The sequence below is a fragment of the Hylaeus anthracinus genome, unplaced genomic scaffold (genome assembly GCF_026225885.1).
Source record: "Hylaeus anthracinus isolate JK02 unplaced genomic scaffold, UHH_iyHylAnth1.0_haploid 0, whole genome shotgun sequence".
NCBI lineage: Eukaryota > Metazoa > Arthropoda > Insecta > Hymenoptera > Colletidae > Hylaeus > Hylaeus anthracinus.
Genome location: NW_026533254.1, coordinates 1,299,132 through 1,318,522, shown reverse-complemented (window position 1 = coordinate 1,318,522; position 19,391 = coordinate 1,299,132). Strand labels below are relative to the sequence as shown.

Below are 19,391 nucleotides of genomic sequence, written 5' to 3'. Positions count from 1 at the left end.
TAATATGTATGTACCATACCTTGGTATTATTGCGCAAAGAATTAGCACTGCACCTAGCGAGGTTTCATTCTTCATACTTTTACCGTGATAAAACAAATGATTAGTCTTAAAGAGACTTTTTTCAGTCGAATGCAAAAATATTTCACGCGATACTTAATTGAATAATGCATGAAACAATTGAAGTATCATTTATATTAGGTGGACTGGAAAGTAACGTCGTTTATTTTACATTAAATTCAAACAAATTTGTAATAAATTCCTTTTTTTTAATCAATTATGTAATCGCCCTCATTATCAACAGCCTTTTGCCATTTAGTGTAAAAATGTTGAATGCCAGATCGACAAAAATCAATGAGCTAGTGAGTAATAAACAAGTATTTCAAATTGAAAAAACGACATTACTTTCCAGTCCACCTAATATATTGTAAATAGAACTGTACACAACAGTTTGAAAACGGTCATTTGACCGGCCGTGGTAGGTTTAGTGTTAAAACCAGAATTTAAAACCAACACCTTCGACGAGAAGGTCCTCTTTCAGAATAGTCCTCGATACGCGATCTTTAAACATCGATTACCATAAATTGGAATTGGATAGCTCACGAGGTCTAATCTTTCACTCCTTAATGTCAAACACCAGCGGGCCTGGAGCCTGTTATAAGCGTTTGCAAATGAACGCGAGATCTTGCATCTCTCTCGACTACTATCACGGTGAAGAAAGTTGTCGGATGACGCCCATAAATTTTAATAATTGAAGCCTCGAGCAATACGCGAATTTGCCAGTCACGTCGATGCTGTGTACAGTTTTCCCCGCATCGAGATTCTAATCAACGTCCTTCGTGTAATCGTCCTCGCGTTACTCTAATTGAGCAGCTACCATTTCCTGGGCGGTGCCAGCTCGATCTTCTTACGTTCTTTTTGTTTCATCGTGGTCGAAGCCGTCCAACGACTCTTCCTAAGTATATCAAACCCATTCATTTTATTTATGTCTATATAATTCGTAAATTACCAAAGATGTGAATAAATGTTTCGAGTGAATGTACTTTATCTGGAGTCCCGTAAATTAGTTTGAGAAGATACATAAACTGTGGGGACCAATATTACGTTTTCAATGAACTAGTAAAAATATAAAGTGGCTCGTTAAATGTTATTTCTTTCCATGTTACAATCTAGGAACAAAATAATCTTTGAAGTTTTCTGTCGCTACTCGAAGCAATGATCGTAAAAGACGCGTCAAAAATCGATCTGGGAAAATATGTCAAAGACGTAATTAGTGTTAAACAATATTAAAGGAAAAGCATCTGTTATAATACTTATCAGAGTATTCTGTAGGTTTATGTTCGAGGTTTAATTTACAATTGCATAACTTACTAGTGAAAATAAAAATTTGGAAAATAGGATTATAAATTAAATCTGAAATATAAATGTACAGAGTGCTTAGAAAAATTTAAGAAATGCTTTCTTCTCGATAAAGTTATAAATTGTACATACAAAGAAAAGGATATTTATAATACTATGCAACTATCCCATAGAATAGTATACAAATATTATTAACCTTTTGATCGCGAAGGGCGTATATATACGTCCTCGAGTAATAGGCTCACAGCTTGGCTGACCATAGAAAGTCAATATGTATACCGGGTGGGGCATTTTAAACAGGTCACCAGAATAACTCGCTTGTTTTTGAAGATAGGAGAAAATGCATTAGACCAAACTTACTTGGTATCGGAGCGCTCATGATCTGGTATTACCAATTTTTCTATAGATGGAGCCGTCAAGGAGATATGAAGGTCAATTCTGTTTTTTTAAACAGAATGGTATAGTTTCTTACTTAGAGTTTGGTAGAGTGTTTCAAGACGAATACAATGACCTATTATAAAGGTCATTCGAGGTCACCCAAAGTCAACTGCAATAGAAAATAAATTGTCCCAGAGTACTTTTCGAATACTTGGACGTTTATTTGCTTACTGCCACTACAAGTGTTCAAAATGGCGACCATGAACATGGATATATAGTCTAAATCGTTGCAATATTGATGACACCGCCTGGCAAATTTCATTTGTATCTATTACAGAGCAAGCTCATTTTATACGTTCTTGCATGTCAAGTTTGGTAGTTGGTTTTTCGCGTAATATTACGAAGCTGTTCTCTAGACGGTAGTCAAATTACTAATAATATTTGAGGATACAGATAAGCGTACAATGTGACTGAATGTTTGTTTAAAAGTACTCTGAGACAATATATTTTCTATAGCAGTTGACTTTGGGTGACCTTGAATGATCTTCATAATAGGTCATTGTATTCGTCTTGAAACACTCTACCAGACTGTAAGTAGAAAACCATACCATTACATTAAAAAAAAAAAAACAGAAGTGATCTTCATACCTCTTTGACGCCTCCACTTACAGAAAAAGTGGTAATGCCAGATTATGAGCCCGCCGATACCAATTAAGTTTGGTCTAATGCATTTTCTTCTATCTTCAAAAACAAGCGAGTTATTCAGGTGGCCTATTTAAAATGCCCCATCCTGTATATAGGAACCCAGTAACGAAACGAAATCCAGAGCCTCACGCAAGTGGACGAAATTTTTAAATTCGTCCAATGAATTTTTTTTAAATATCTTCTTATAGAGAATGACAAGATGAATTTCTTTTTATATTTACAGTTTATTCGTCTGGCGTTGAATTTAAAAAATAAAAATTGAAAACTTAAAAATCGCATCTTGCAGCTCGAAGCATTGTCGTTGACGACGGTGCGCGATCTTATAACTAACACTCTATTTCAGTCAATTGTGAACGAATCGATTTGCAAATTTCTGAGAAACTTCTTCGAATACTATGGGACAATTGTTTCACTGGATGTTGTTTTGAACGCAAACTTCCATCGATACTTTTTAACGGTGAAAATGAAAAGCATCGTTAGCTGGCAGTTACTCATTTCCAATTGAATATTTGTAAACAGTAATGAATTTTCGGCTTTTTGTTAGATTGTTAAGTATCGATGGATTCTACTACGTATCTGTACAAAATTTGGAAGTTTTTCGGTGACATTCGTCCAAGATACAGCGATTTATATTTTATAATCTAATTGAATTTCGAGAAAATGGACTTTTAAGTTTCCAATTTTTATTATTGAAACTAAACGTCGGAAGAATACACTGAAAAGATAAAAAAGTTTCGTCTTGTTATTGTTTATAAAGAGACATTTTTGAAAAATTGATTTATCGAGTTCAAAAATTTCGTAAAGGGTTAACAGAGCGTAGAGTTTTTTTTCGAATGAATACAATTACAAGTAAAATGCATCATTTCAGTTTCTGATTAGCAAAAGTAACATTCGTGGGCATAAGAAGGTTTACAGGGCATTTTAGAAATTACTGATAATCGAAGGAAAGCGAGTGGTCGAAGACCAACACATGGTGTTACTGAAATTGAATCGATGCTGCAAAACCATCCAATAATAATATAAGGAAACGGACGGATAATAAAGACTTTCTCTTATTCGCACGAAACCTCATTGGTATGCTCGCGTTGAGCAAAAGCTGTACCTCTCGGAACAGCGAATGGTATGCCGTAACATTAGTGGATAATTGCTAGGGTCTCTCAGTTTGTTACCAAGCTTAATTTCGATACTTTGTTGCTTCAAATGAGTGGAAACATCTTGCTCAAGACAAGAGATATCGTTTAGAATAAATTTATGTTACTCGCAAAAATCTTCGACCATTTGTAAATAAAAATTGTAATTGACAGGATGTGAAAGTTATAACGTTATTTTTGGCATATTATTAATGAATTGGTTATTGGTATGCTTATTATATCGAAAAAAGATGAAAGATTCAGATTTAGATATCAACATTTTTGGATTTTGATAAAACTTTATACTGCATATTTTAGTCTGATGTCGTCATACATCTGCTTTGACCAAAATCCATCCATGAATAATTTCTTTTAATTTTTTTCATTTTTCTAGTATACTTTCACTATTTGTAAATATTTTTGTTATAATTGTTTTCTTTTTAGTTTTCTTTCTAGTCTTCAATTTTCTCTAATGAAAAAAAACATTGAATACATAACAACAACTTGTACAAACAGCATTATTTTTCTTCCATAAATGCTATAAATTTATTTAACTCAAATTATAAATACCTCCAAGCATCAGGCTCGACAAAAGTCATCTTAAAATTAATGCTCAACGGCAAATAACGCTAATTAGGAAAGATAAAAATGAAATTTAATCCATATTACAACAATATAAAATTCTGTGTATATTCTCCATGTACTTTGATATTCACGGTGTACGTTATCGTTAGACGTAAATAAAGCGATAACGGAGGATTTTGACAAATGAAGGTTAAACGTGAGCAGCTTATGAAAGCGAAGAACAGTAATTTTAGGTGAACGGTAAACTCGTTTTGGCAGAAAAAGATTCGTAAGCCATGTCTCGCTAACGAGTTATTTGCTTTAAAGCGAATATTTCAAAGAATTGTTTGAAAAGAATAAGAAAGCACTATGAAAAGTTATTTTTGATAAAAAGCAACGAAATTGCGAGTATCGTAGCTTTGAGTTAAAGCACGAAGAGTTACACTCTACTTGACGATATGAACTCGAAATCCAGGAAGAAATGCATATCAAGGCCGATCTCTCAAGCCACCCGCGGCTCTCTCTCTCATTATCCTTCGGTAAATTCGAAGTTAATTAGAGCTCAAGCGGAAAACCACTTTGTTTTGTTCGAATGAATCGTATTCGAATAGGAAATACATCAATTTTTATTCGCATTATCTGCAATAATCACTGAAAATATCATGTTGTCGCAACTAAAGGAGGCCACCTAAATATTTCCGTTGGTTTTTATTACATAAAAATTATTCGTAACGTGATTTATTGAAACCGCAATGATTTTGGAGAAGTACCGTAGAAGACAAATTTTTCTACTAACTTCAGCTTTTTTTGATTTTCTTCAAAGTCATCAAAATTGAGTAGTCATACATTAAAAATGAATATCATAATTGTATTTTATTCCATGTATTTAAGATTGAATCGATAACGAGGTATCCATTTCTTAGATATGCATTAATTGTCGAAATATTGAACGCTTTAGTATTAGCTCGTTCTAAAAGTTCATGTCATTGCTACTTCTGCTACTCAAATTAATATGTGAAATATACTCTTAAGTGTTATAAGAAAAAAAAAGAAATAATCTCTCTCATTTTATAATATTTTCTCACCTTTCTGACATGGTCATTATACCGTCACTATAAAATTTCTGTAGTTTTTTTTATCCATTATTGACACAGTCTTCAGCACGAACTTATGGATTCACCTAATACAATTTATACAACGATATAAATTCAAAACTAGAATAATCTGTTGTTATCTTATACAATTACCTTTTTACTTGAAACAAACGGAATGCAACCACTCATTCGATATTTAATTTGTGTTACAGGAAGTCAATTTAGCGACAACACACCACCGGTAATGTGGATAGACAGAAATTTTGTACTTTTGGATTCCGAACCCGTAGGAAGTGTCGTGACCAGAGCCCGCGCCGAGGACAACGAACAGGATCAGTTAACTTACGGTTTAGAATCTCTTGGACACAACTACAATGGAAACGATAGCCCGCAACCACCGCTTCCTTTTTATATCGACAATAGCACCGGGATCATCTACGTTAATGAAACGCTCAAAGGCAAAGTGAGTTCCGTTTCAAAGCTTTCTAATAATTGCTGCATAAAAATTGTGTTCACTGTTTTTTTGGACGTTTTCATACCGTACAACTTTTATCTAACCAATTTTGTTCTGTGTGCTATCAAATTCGAATGACTGTGCAATATACATAGATACATAGGCACATATACTGTGTGTCGCATCGGCCATAATTCTCGACTACAATTTGAAAAAATCATAAGTCTTGATTGGGTAAATGGATTTCAATTATCAAAACGGGGAAACTGCGTGTCTATAAGTGAGGAATTTTTAAAAAATATAAGACTATATTATAAATCTGTTTTTTAGTACTTTTTGGCGGAAAGATACGTAAAACGTTGTCTAATCTTTAAAAATTCGTAGCTCTCCTACTAATGAATATTTTGTATTGAAACTTCCTTTTTGTTATAGATCTCATGAAACCCTACAAAAAACATATAGAAAGTTTTTCTCTAAAGTGAAAACCCAATTTTTTAAAAATGAAAGAAAGATATTTTAAGAAATCCACAAGGGTGGTGCCCGTCAATTTTTGTAAAAATCTAAAACTGTTTATACAAATTATCGTTCACTTCCTCGATCAAAGTGAAGCATATTTTGTTAAATGATATATAAAAGCAACTTCTATTATCTATGAGGAAAAAATTCCTAAGAAAAAGAAGAAAAATGGTTTGAACAAAAATGATCCTTGAAAAATATTCATACATATAATAAAATATAAGTGGCCGAATATTAATGCGACGCAAGAATAATGCATTATCTAGTATATTGTTCGTTACATTACAAATTCGATAGACTACATAAATAAAATTTACATTTCTGTTAAAGAGAACAAACGTTCTAACATATCACACACAAAAAAATTGTATAAACTGAATTATGGTCAGGTGTAGATTGTAATAATGAATAAAGTGTTATATAGCGTACGAATATTAATACGAATCACTGTATATAATAAAAGTTGCTCCTGAATCTGATGTTTACGTTAGAGGAATTTGTTGCTTTAATAGCTACAGTGGATGTAGAAAGTATTCGTACACCGATCACTTTCCAAAAAAACTATGTGAAATTGTAACTTATTAACTTTCTTTTTATAAACAATGACATTCTATATATTCTTGGAAATCTCTAGAATAGATACACTACGAAAAGATTAGTTATTTTGTATAAATGAGAAATCAACAAGAAAAAACAATAAATCGATAGAAATACAGAACCAATAAGTATTCGTACAAGTGTTATACCTTTAAAACTTCGTTAAAAAAAAAAAAGAAATTTACATTAATTTATAAATAATTAATACTTCGTGGGATTTCCTTTTGTTTTTATAATTACTGCAACTTTTCTAGGTATTAAATTAACTATCATAAATGTCGATGTTATTCGGGGTGAGATCTTTTTCCATTCCTTTATTAGAGCATTTTATAAGTCTTTTATATTGGAAATTTAATGTTTTCTGATTCCCACGAAGTAATAAACTGATGTGCTTATGTTACAAATTCTACTATAAATTGTTTGTCATAAGAACCGTAGGAATACTTATTGCTTCTATATTTCTACCGATTTTTTATATTTTCTTGATAATTTTGCAAATTATATAAAGTAGTAATTGTTATTTGAACTATATTCTAAAGATTTCCGAGAATATATAGAATATCATTGATTATAAAACAAGGAGTTAATAAACTACAATTTCACACAAAAGTTTTTTGGGAAATTGATCGATATACGAATACATTCTACACCCACTGTATGTTGAAACAAGTATGCCAACCAACAACTCAGCAATATTGGGTTAGATCAAATATAATAAAGGATGAAAAGGACTGTCAAGTTGTATTCGTTTGATTTCATTCGCAGTGTTACACAATGAACTGACATTCTTTGACATAAAGATATACACTGAATTATATTCTAGTCATAGCGGTACGTGAGGTATTTAAAATTCTGCACGATAATCGTTCGTAGTACCGTTGTAAATGGTCAAAGTTCACCTTATATGTTTTTAAAGGATTCCCTTTTTATACTTAATCCCTAAACGAGCCTTAATTTCATTAATTTAGCTATTCAAATAGTTGCTTTGAAATGATGACCTATTCGTCTGCCAGGAAGCAAGCCCTGATTGCTGATTGTGAGATTCTAAATTAATCTTCGTGGATTGTCGCGGATTTGATGTGATCTTTCAACCAACAGAATGTAGCACGCTTGTTAAATTATCGTTCCAATGGGTTCCGTTTCACCCCTGTTTAAAAAAAAATAGGTGGAATATTCACTTTCTCAAACTAAATGTGTATTATCTCTAATACTTGTGTAACATTTTATGCAGCTGTGAATTGGAAGAACCAAATTGAAAAATTACCAAATGTACTTTAAAACATACCTAACATATTCCCAAAGTTATAAAAACATAAAAACTTATCTATAAAAATAAATATCCCAACAAACATTTAATAATTGGACCTCTAATGCAGTTTCCCCCCTTAAGGGGGTTCACCTGTGTAACGTTTGATTTTCAAGGTACTTTACAAGAATTTTTTGTAGAAAAAGTACTAGTGCAATTATGATTATTTTTTTTTATTTGATAGATCGACGCTTTAACATTAATTTTTGATTTTTATCACAATGTTTCGACATGTGGATATTCCTAGACGGCGCTTTAACGAGACCACTTAAAAGTAGAAGAATCATTCGGCGACCAGGATTTGATCGTACTTGATCGTCTGAAACAAAAAAAGTAAAATACCTTCTGTGTAATTACATTTTGAAGGTACTGACGATAAGATATTCACAAAATTTTGAAAATTGTTAATAGGGTGGCGTATAAACTAAAAAATGATATTTTAAGGTATCTTTTTCCCTACCTAATGGCTAGTAGACGTTGGAAAAAAATTTCTTTAACATGTATCTTGCCGCCAGTACCGCCAATTACGTTTGAAAATTGTAGAAAAACAAATTTCATCCCGATTCATGTAATGGATTTTCTGCAATCCTGTTTATTTAGAAACGTTTATTTGAAAACATTCGCGTTTAATGTTAAAGCGTCGATCTACAAAATAAAAAAAAAATTATCATAATTGCTCTAACTACTTTTCCTACAAAAAATTCTGGAAAAGTTCCTTGAAAATTAAACGTTACACAGGTGGACCCCCTTAAAATGAAATCGACTGTTTACTGTATACCTACAGTTCGAAGTGATATTTTACTCATCTCCGATCGAGATAAATAAGTCAGCAAATTGCACGGTGACAATTTTCGTTGTATCTGATTGTCGGGACGACATGATTTTAGTCAAACGTATACGATTATACGGAGCCAGTCGTGCATGCGAGCATTCGTCATTTTCGAAGCGTGAAAAGTCGATGAATCGCTTGTTTAGAAGCCAGGCAGAGGCCTGGGTGTAGTACACCTAAGTAAGCGGACGAGTTCCCGTCGTTACACGGAGAGCAAAGGCACGCTCGTATACGGCCATTTCTTTCGAGAAGATGAGAACGTAACACGAGCTACGTATGGTCGATGTTCAGGGATTGAACGACGTTTCTTGCTTCTTCTTTCCAGGGAGGGCAGAACCTGTCCCTTTACGTGACTGTCTCCGACGGTCAACTCACGACAAAGACCGAGGTCTACGTCATCATCAAGAACACTTCAGGCCCCAATGGAGGACACACCAGGTAGGTTATTCGTCGAGGACAAAATCAGTCGCGTCACTCGATCGGTGAACCGATTCTGACCGAGTGCACGGTCACCTCTATACAAGGTGTCTCACCTCACGCTTGGATAAGAAGTAATAGTATTTTCGTAATCTTCAATGTAAAATGTTATCAATATTCATCCAAATTTTTCTTAAACAATTTTATTCTTTAATTATTGTAATGCCAAAATTGAAAATTACATTTAAACGACACGATTTTTGTTTACTTGGGTCATCATTTTATTTAGAAACATTCTTATTTAATTTGAACCAACATTAATCGCACATGACATTGTAAATTCAGAATATATTCTTGAGTCTCCTACGTATTTTCATCTTCACCACACCGATCAATTTATGTTTCTGTTTAAATCATACTTTGACATTCAACATGTGACCTGACGCTTGGATCTTAAATATCTGTTGTGTTCCTTACGTGGATCATGCCACGGGAAATCGGCCATTAAATGGACCAGCATTTCAGATTTTCTACAAATTTGAGTATGTTGCAGTGTTTAGTGACCGACGCACTATCGATTACCGGTGCAATTATTTATTGAGATAATATATAACCAATTGTGGTCTTGTTCTCGTATGACCTTTTCCTGCCATTAATTAATTTATCAATTTATCGTTGGCTGTTAATTTTAATATGGTTTATCATTTGAAATAATTATTCTGAAAAAGTAACGTTGAATTTTAGTTAGAAACATTAAACTTACCTTAAACGAGTCTTCAAAATTTCAAAAATTAGGGATTTTACAAGTGTTTTGTGACGCTGAAAATCAGTGCTACATTTTTTGTTACAAAACTATAGCACTTGAACTAATAGACGGATAAGAGTGAGCCTTTGGAAACTTATGCAGAAGATATGACGTACCAACTAAAAATATTCATGTATATTTGTATATTTTATGTGCATTTATATCCGCTGTCTATTTATCACCAATGAATTAGAAGAAGGATGACATCTTCCTCTCTATCATAATCTATAGCGAAAACATTTAACAAATGTAAAAATCGTTTGATAATTTAATTAAGCCCAATAACATACTACAAGAAGAATATTTTAACTCTTTTTATATAAAGATCATAATGAGTTTCAAGATTGTTTACCTTGGTAAATGTAAGTAATTGTAATGGTTACTCTCTAATCTGCATTCTATAAATTAAATGGTTTACAGAAGTGCAGACCATTAAATGGTTTCCAGGTTCTAGACACTCAATATTTTCACTCTGTCAGCTAAATATATCACTATGAATTGTATGGCGATACGTGTACTGCAACGAGTTACAATGAATACTTGTGATGTCGACAATGCGATAGAATCTTGTCCTTTCGTTGACAAAATTTCTTTTTATAATAGTAATGCTATTAGCGATTAGTATATGTGATACAATATTTCGATAAATAATAAAATACATAAACCTTCCCTGAAATATTCAAATCGCTATATTTAGATTCTATCTGGGGTAATTCTTTCCAGCTCTTCAGTACAGATCTGCATTTTCTTCATGAATTTAATTTTGTAATCTATAAATAACAGTGAGTGGTATGAGTATACACTAGCAAACAATTTTTTTAATTTTAATCAAGCACAAATGAGTTAGCGTAACTGTGGTAAATACTTGAACTACAATACATACTTTGTTACGTTTAATTTAAATCACGTGTACTTTTATTTAGGTTGAAAAAACAAATTCTAAATCCTCATTTAAACAGCTTTCATTTATCTTCCTATTATGCTATATGTAAAGTATGTACGAAATCGTAAACATTTCATATATAGAGAATGACAAACAAATAAATATTTTCATAATAATAACATGCGCCTGCATTGAATATTTTAGAGAAGGGTAAAAGGTCTGTTAGGTCTCTTAACAATTACCTTCAGGGCCTAATAACTTTACATTCGCGATTCGGTCTCCTACCAACTTTCCTGCCCAATTTTAAAACCACCGACCTAAGGTTAAAGATTACAAAAGCCCTTAATTTGCAACGATTATACCTTAAGAAGACACTCCGAGATGAGCAGTGTCCTGTTTTGTTAATCTTAACCGCTAGCTAGTCCCGCGATCGTTCGAAACAAAGGTGAACCTGCAGGACCTAGCCAACTGGGTAGAAAGTTTCGTCGATAAATCACAAGGAACAATGCACGACCTTTCAGGGGACCCGTGGCTGTCCGTTCCATTATTCATGCTCCAGTTGGTTGACGATACTCTTTCCAACTCGAGCATTTCAAAGTTGTTAACCGGGCACTGCTTAACTCTGCTCTGATTTTTCTTCGACAGGAACCCGTTTCCGGGTCAACACGCTCCTGGTGGTAGAATACGGCCGCCGCTGTTGGGATTGCCGAGCCTGCAGAGCTATCCGCGGCCAGGATTACCTCATAAATCGGTGATGCCGTCGTCGCCAGTGGCAGTGCCGGCCAATATGCCAAAAACGACCAAGTTGCAACCGGAGGAGGCGAAGCAGAACGAGGGTGACATCAGCGGTGGCTTCACCGGTGTCCCTGAGGTGCCTTCGGTGGAGAACGAGGTCGAGGGGCCACCTCACAGCTCGAAAATCACACCTGCCGAGGCACCGCCTTCTCAGGATATTGCGATGACCTTGGTACCTGTCATGGCGGTCTGCGTACTCGTGGTGGGTCTCGGGATGGGGGCCTGGTCCCTGAGAAATAAATTCTGTGGAAGTAGGAAGTCCAAAGAAGACACGGTAATTTCTTTTTATTTTTGACTTATAACGCGTTCGCTGCCAGTGCTGCATATACCGAGTGAGGCATTTAAAACACTCCACCTGAATAATTCGCTTACTTTCAGCGATAAAAAGAAAAGCGTTGAACAAGAGTTGTTTGATTTCGAGGGGCACGTAACGTGGTTCCAATAACTTATTTATCGGTAGAAGCGTAGAAGTGATATATGATGGGCGATTCTGTTTTTTTAAATGGAGAAATAGTTTCTTATACGCATTCTGATAAAGTGTTTCAAGACGAATACAATGACCTCTATATGAAAGTCATTCAAGGTTACACAGGCTGACCGAATTAAAAATCAATTGTTTCAGGACACTCTTCAAATATTTCATTAATATTCTTATTTGCGTACTAACTGCTACAGCAAATGTTCAACATGATCACCTTGAACGTGAATGTATTTTCAAAAACGTGTTAATGTAGATAAGAAGCCATACAAACTTTTTCGGTTTTTTGCACACAAAAAAAAACGGGTAAAAAATGAGAAATTCCAAAATTTTTTGGTAATGGGACCACCCCGGAGACATGCTCTACAAGATGCAACAGGTTTCATCCCGATTGGTCAAGCCGTCTCGGCGTAATCGAGTAACATACATCAAAAAAATAAAAATAAAAATAAAAAAAATACATGTCAAATTGAGTAACCTCCTCCTTTTCGAAGTCGGTTAACAACACTGCACAATGAACTGTATTTGGATCAATTGCAATGCAAACTCTTCTTGTTCGCTCGTTCGTATCTTCTCTGGCTGTTGGCATTTCGCTGTATACATGCTGTTTTAACTTTCCCCATAAATAGAAATCCATGGGTGTTAAATCGGGAGAACGCGCTGGCCATTTAATATTCCGAGGAGAATGAGCTTGGACATCGATCTTGCTGGCACCACGTTAATTGCTCTACGTTCAATGAATAATCTAATAATAGTGAAAAAATTTCTGTTAAAATCTGTGCATACTTGTGACTATTTAATGCTTCATCAATAAATTGAGGACCAATTTTGAGATCGATGGATGGCCGATCAGAGAATATTAAAATATTTGGCACGTTCTTTCGATTTAACATCCATGAATTTTTATTTATGGGAACAATTAAAAAAAATTTTAAAAAAAAGGAACACAAAGATAAATAAAACTATAGTAAAATAATTAAGGAATGTTTACTTAGGTGATTAAAAACAATTAGATACTAAATGATTTTTAAAGTTAACGTAAAACTACTTCAAACTAAGACATTAAATTAAAAAATGTGAGATTTTCTAGATAATTGATCATCATTAAAACGTTTTTATTTTTCTATGTAGAAAGAACAGGCCTCGGTTAGCGTCTCGAATATATCAGATGATCCATCCCTCGTTTTAAAAAGATGGCGTGGTCCAAAGGCTCGCAACAATCGGTACGAGCCTTGGGAAAAGGAGAATCAGAATGGTGCACAGAACAAAGAAGATAAATGGGAATTTCCCCGACATCGATTGAAGGTTAGTATCATAATTGCTTCGATCAAACCACTATGTCTTACAAAAGACAGAATTTTGAATCACTCTCACAAATTGAATGTGCTGTAAACCTAACATGTTTTCATAAACAGTAACAACATCATAAACTTCTTTATTATTATACCATCACTATTTTCATCCGATGGAAATGAATCTTTTAATGAATATTCCCAAGGAATTATCGAATACTATAATTGTTTACTTAAGCTCTGACAATTAAACATATAAAAAGTGCAATAAAGTGGTAAAAAATAGAAGATCGTCAAATATATTTTTAAGCTTTTAAGAGGCAACGAAGCCCTACCAGATGCAAGAAGATTCAATCCGATTGGTCAAACCATTTCGGAATAAGAAGCAATACAACATTTTTCGGTTTTTTGCACGCAAAAAAAAACGAGTAAAAAATGAGAAATCTCAACATTTTTTGGTAATGGGACCACCGCGGAGACATGCTTTACAAGATGCAACAGGTTTCATCCCGAGTGGTCAAGTCGTCTCGGCGTAATCGAGTAACATACATAAAAAAAATAAAAATAAAAATAAAAAAAATACATGTCGAATTGAGTAACCCCCTCCTTTTCGAAGTCGGTTAAAAATGTACATTCTCAAAGACTTAATTACTTTCTCTTAAACATCGAAGGTTTTCCAACATGAACTTCAGGATTTTATTCTTCAATACAACACACGAATGATATGGAATACATTCAATTACTTTTATTTTACACAACAGGTGATGTTTAAGTGTCCATCACGGCTACACTTGTAAATATACTATTAAACAACAAAATCCTAAAATCCCATTGGAAAATGCTCTAGATTCTCAAACACTTGCATGGTCTGCGTATTATAATTAAAATCTCTATACAATTACTTCTTGAATTCATTGTAGGTGTTCAACATTCTTGGAGAGGGTTGCTTCGGACAAGTTTGGAAATGCGAAGCGTTAGAGATCGAGGGGAAGTCTGGGGCAACTATAGTCGCCGTGAAGACTTTAAAGGAAAATGCTACGGAAAGAGAGCGAGTGGACTTGGCGCAAGAGTTACGAGTCATGAAAAATTTGGATCCCCATCCTAACGTAGTCAGATTACTAGGGTGCTGTACAGAACGCGAACCTATGTTCGTAATTTTAGAGTATGTGAGCGGAGGGAAGTTGCAAAGCTTTCTGAGGTCATCCAGAGAAGAAAGAAATCATGGAGGACCTGGACTAACATCCAGAGATTTAACCGGATTTGTTTATCAGGTGTTGTATAATGTGTATACAAAAGTATTATTAAAACAGATTGGGATTATTCGGAACAGTTCACTTAACACTGGGGTTTAAACTATTTTCGTTGCTTCTGATTCAAATATTTATCATTATGGTTAATATAGAAAAAGTTGTAAAGAATACATTTAATTCTAATCTACCCTTTGTCCGCTAGACGATTTTTGCTTGAAGTCCTACGGCCCGTAGGCTATACGAAACATACTACTGCCAGGATCGCGTTCGTAGTTTAAGCGCCCCGCCTAAGGAGATGAAATTTAAATTCATTTAAATTCGTAAAATTAATTTTTAAAAAATGTCTCTTAATAGACAATAACAAGACGAAACTTTGTTATGTTTACAATGTATTCATCCGACGTTTAGTTTCAAAAATAAAAATTGAAAACTTAAAAGTCCTGTAGGAATTAATTTAACTTCCACTTAACTTATTTACAATTTACTTATACATTTATATACATGAGAATATAATTAAAATTTTCAATTAATAAACGATATTAAGCCGATAGGATAACATTTGAATTTATAACTTTCGTTGTAAACAACAACGCATCTAACACGAATATAACGTTTTAAATTTATGCAAACAGAACGCGCCGCGTAGCACAAGCTATAGAAACTATAGTTCCTACAGTCCTTTTTCCCGAAATTCAATTAAATTATAAAATATAAATCGCTGTAACTTGGACGAATGTCATCGAAACACTTCCAACATTTGTACAGATACGTAGTAGGATCCAACGATACCTAACAACCTAACAAAAAGCCTAAAATTCATTACTGTTTACAAATATTCAATTGCAAATGAGTAACTGCCAGTTAACGATACTTTTCATTTTCACCGTTAAAAAGTATCGAGAGGAGTTTGCGTTCGAAACAACTTCCAGTGAAACAATTGTTCAGTAATGTTCGTAGAAGTTTTTCAGAAATTTGCAAATCGATTCATACACAATTGACTGAAATAGAGTGTTAGTTATAAGATCGCGCACCGTCGTCAACGACAATGCTTCGAGCCGCAAAGGTGCGACTTATAAGATTTTAGTTCTTATTTTTTAAACTAAACGTCAGATGAATAAACTGTAAATATAAAAAAAAGTCGTCTTGTCATTCTTCATAAAAGGATATTTTTAAAAAATTCATTTGACGAATTCAAAAAGTTCATCCACTTGCGTGGAGTTTCGGACTTCGTTTCGTTACTGGATTCCGATATACAAGGTGTTAACAAATATGTGGGACACTTTTTCAGGATCAACTCGAAATTTGTTTCTTATACTTGCAAACCTTACTATCGATATTTTGTACATATAAAATTCAGTTTAAAGTGTTCTAACATTGTTTACTTTTCAAATTTTACCAGAATTTTCAATTAATCTTCTGAACAATGGTTTGAAAATTTGCTTTTTGTTCTCTTCTAAATTGCAGTCCTCCTTAAAGAACACTTATGAAACACTTGTATGCTGCAGATTGCCAAAGGTATGGAATACCTGGCTTCCAAAGGAATCATACACAGAGATCTAGCAGCGAGGAATATACTCATCGACGAGAATCGCGCGTGCAAAGTCGCGGACTTTGGATTTGCTCGAGACGTTGCTGCCAATGAAATATACGAGAGAAAGTCCGAAGGTCGACTGCCAATCAGATGGATGGCTCCTGAGAGCTTGTACGATAATATATTCTCCGTGAAATCGGATATATGGAGTTTCGGTGTGTTAATCTGGGAAATCGTCACGTTGGGATCCACACCTTATCCTGGTTTAGCTGCAGCTGAGGTATGCTATTCGAATTGTACTAACCCTTTGCACTCGAGGCCTTTTTTTCTGGTATCCACCAGCAACTCGAGATGCTTTCTTAGCATTCTATTGTCACGAATGCTAAGATTATATTGACTTCGAAAATGAGATCTCTAATTTGAGATTTGAGAATCAGGACACCTTTGCTTCAACGACGATCATTTTATTGGTACTTCGAGTTCCTAAGAAATTAAACCGAAAGAAAACCTAGCGGTGACTGAGAGTCGCCTCTAGGTGCAAAGGGCTAATTTAAAAACACGTTTCGATCAATTTTTGAACATGTATTCGAATTTTTGCAAAAATAAAGTACACGTAAATCTAACGACAGCTATACACCTAGAAGTGAAGATAACCCTTCGAAAATGTTTTTATTTTTTACTTTATAATCATTACAACTATGTTAGATGCAAAATGTGCTAGTTAATGTTTTTTACCATTGCGATAGTCTTCAAAATGAATTCTCTTTTTTTTTCAAAAATTTGTCACGCCACTTCCTTAATCTAATCCTTAAATCTGATCTGGTACATATGTATATTATATGTAGAATATGTGTGACATTAGAAGTAGATTAAGAAAAAATCGAAATGGAATAGTTTTGTTTTTATTTAAAAGGAATACCATTCATCTACATTTATGCAAAATATAAAAGAAAGCACTAATTAATGAGAGAAATTCATTATGCGTGAAATGTGACTTTTTTGTAGTATATATCCTCCCTGTGTCAGTTTAGCACTGAAATAAGAAGTAATAGTATTTTCGTAATCTTCAATGTAAAATGTTATCAATATTGATCTAAATTTTTCTTAAACAATTTCATTCTTTAGTTATCGTAATGCCAAAATTGAAAATTACATTTAAATGCCACGATTTTTGTTTACTTGGGCCATCATTTTATTTAGAAACATTCTTATTTAATTTGAACCAACATTAATCGCACACGATATTGTAAATTCAGAATATATTCTTGAATCTTCTACGCATTTTCATCTTCACCACACCAATCAATTTATGTTTCCGTTTAAATCATACTTTGACATTCAACATGTGACATTCCATTCGCAGGTGATGAGGAGAATCAAAGAAGGTTACAGGCTGGACAGACCAGAACACTGCAAGAGAGAGCTTTACAACATTATGTATTATTGCTGGGACAAAGATCCAGCTTGTAGGCCATCCTTCGGAGAACTCGTCGGCTTGACCGAAGGTCTTCTGCTTGACGAAACCGACTACATCGAATTAGATAGGTTCCCAGATCATTCGTATTATAATGTACTGAATCTCAGCGGAGAAAAATTGTAAACGATTTATCTCGAATATTAACACTTTATTTACCAGGAGCTTATTTATAGACTTTTTAATTGCAGTATTTAGCTTTTCGAATTTATTTACTGTGTCGATGGTTGTCTACTTACAATATTCAGTTTTTGGAAACAGACTGGGCTTTCAATGTACCTAGTAATAGTATAAAGGAATCATTGTCAGCCTAGATTGGCATATGCTACTGTAGAAAATTCTTTTTTGAATTAAAGACTGGTTCTTAATAGCCCGGTAAATAAAGTGTTAACAATGATCTTCATTATCGCCACGAAACGTGTGCGGTAAAATTTAATCGAAGAAACGAACGGATCCATCCGAACAAGCGATAAAGTTATCAAACTTCTTCGGACACGACTGATTTGTACTGTTCTTTTTTCTTAATATTAGTTTTGCAACAGATACGAATTCACTATGCGGAGCATTAATAGCTCTTACCTGATTATACATTTCTTAATTAAATCCCCTCTGATGTGTATAGGTAGAATAATTTATGCGATAATGTAATTGAAATCTGCTAAGTATTGTACGATTTAAAGCCGATATAGCTTTTACCTTGAGATTGATCCAGCGAAAATAATTCATGTTGCGTGAAGTTGTATATATACGTTCTGCATGTTGAACATAATTAAAAATACTCCGAAGAGGAGCGAGCGTTGTGAACTAGTCAAGAGTTCGAATGAATTATTTTAAGTTATGATCGTATTAATCTTAGATGTAAACGAACGTTGCTATATATTAAAAGTTGCAAAGGAAAACTGTTAAAAAATTAATCACTGAACTTAAGCAAACCGCCACACGCGAATTAAGAAATAATTACCTTAATTATAACATTCTTTCGTACATCAATGTGAATTGTACATATACATTAGGTAAACGTTTTTTATAAGTTACTGTATAATTGTTGTAAGAATAAATCGCATTTTGCTACAGCTGTCTACCTATCAATTTGTCTTGAGTATAACGAGGGGTGTTACATTTTTCGCACTGTTAGACGAATGAATTGTATTTGTGGGAAACGTATTAGGTTGTCCTAAAAGTTTCTTTTGCTTTGTTAATAAGTAATACATGCACAATATTTTATGTTTTGTTACATTACTGAATTCTGCACGATTCATTTTGCTCCATTACTGTTACAACATGAATATCTATGAAATTTGATTGTCTATTTATATAAACACGACCACATAAAATAATTGAATGCAACTCGCGAAAGAAACTTTCGGGACAACCTAATAATTTTGGTTGGAATGAACGAAGGAAACATATTTCGAATATAAGAACAAAATACTAGTTAATCTAAAGTAAAGGCTGCAGCAGGATAAGCAGAAGCTGTTTCTGTACGACTATGTTCCATTATAGAAGGGTACTTTGTTCCGTATTTGGCGCTTAACCC

General features: G+C 33.8%; 1 protein-coding gene across 6 annotated transcripts in view; it reads left to right on the top strand.

The window, feature by feature from the left end:
• Positions 1–18,927, top strand: part of LOC128890814 (tyrosine kinase receptor Cad96Ca) — a 42,100-nt gene extending 23,173 nt beyond the window's left edge. For all 6 annotated transcript variants that reach the window (XM_054150089.1, XM_054149834.1, XM_054150177.1 and 3 more), the window contains 7 exons: positions 5,440–5,690; positions 9,255–9,367; positions 11,680–12,103; positions 13,439–13,612; positions 14,520–14,870; positions 16,355–16,660; positions 17,744–18,927. In XM_054150089.1, coding sequence (XP_054006064.1) covers positions 5,440–5,690; positions 9,255–9,367; positions 11,680–12,103; positions 13,439–13,612; positions 14,520–14,870; positions 16,355–16,660; positions 17,744–17,980 — 1,856 coding nt within the window. In that variant the 3' untranslated portion in view covers positions 17,981–18,927. The remainder of the gene's footprint in view (positions 1–5,439; positions 5,691–9,254; positions 9,368–11,679; positions 12,104–13,438; positions 13,613–14,519; positions 14,871–16,354; positions 16,661–17,743) is intronic.
• The last annotated feature ends 464 nt before the right edge of the window (positions 18,928–19,391 follow it).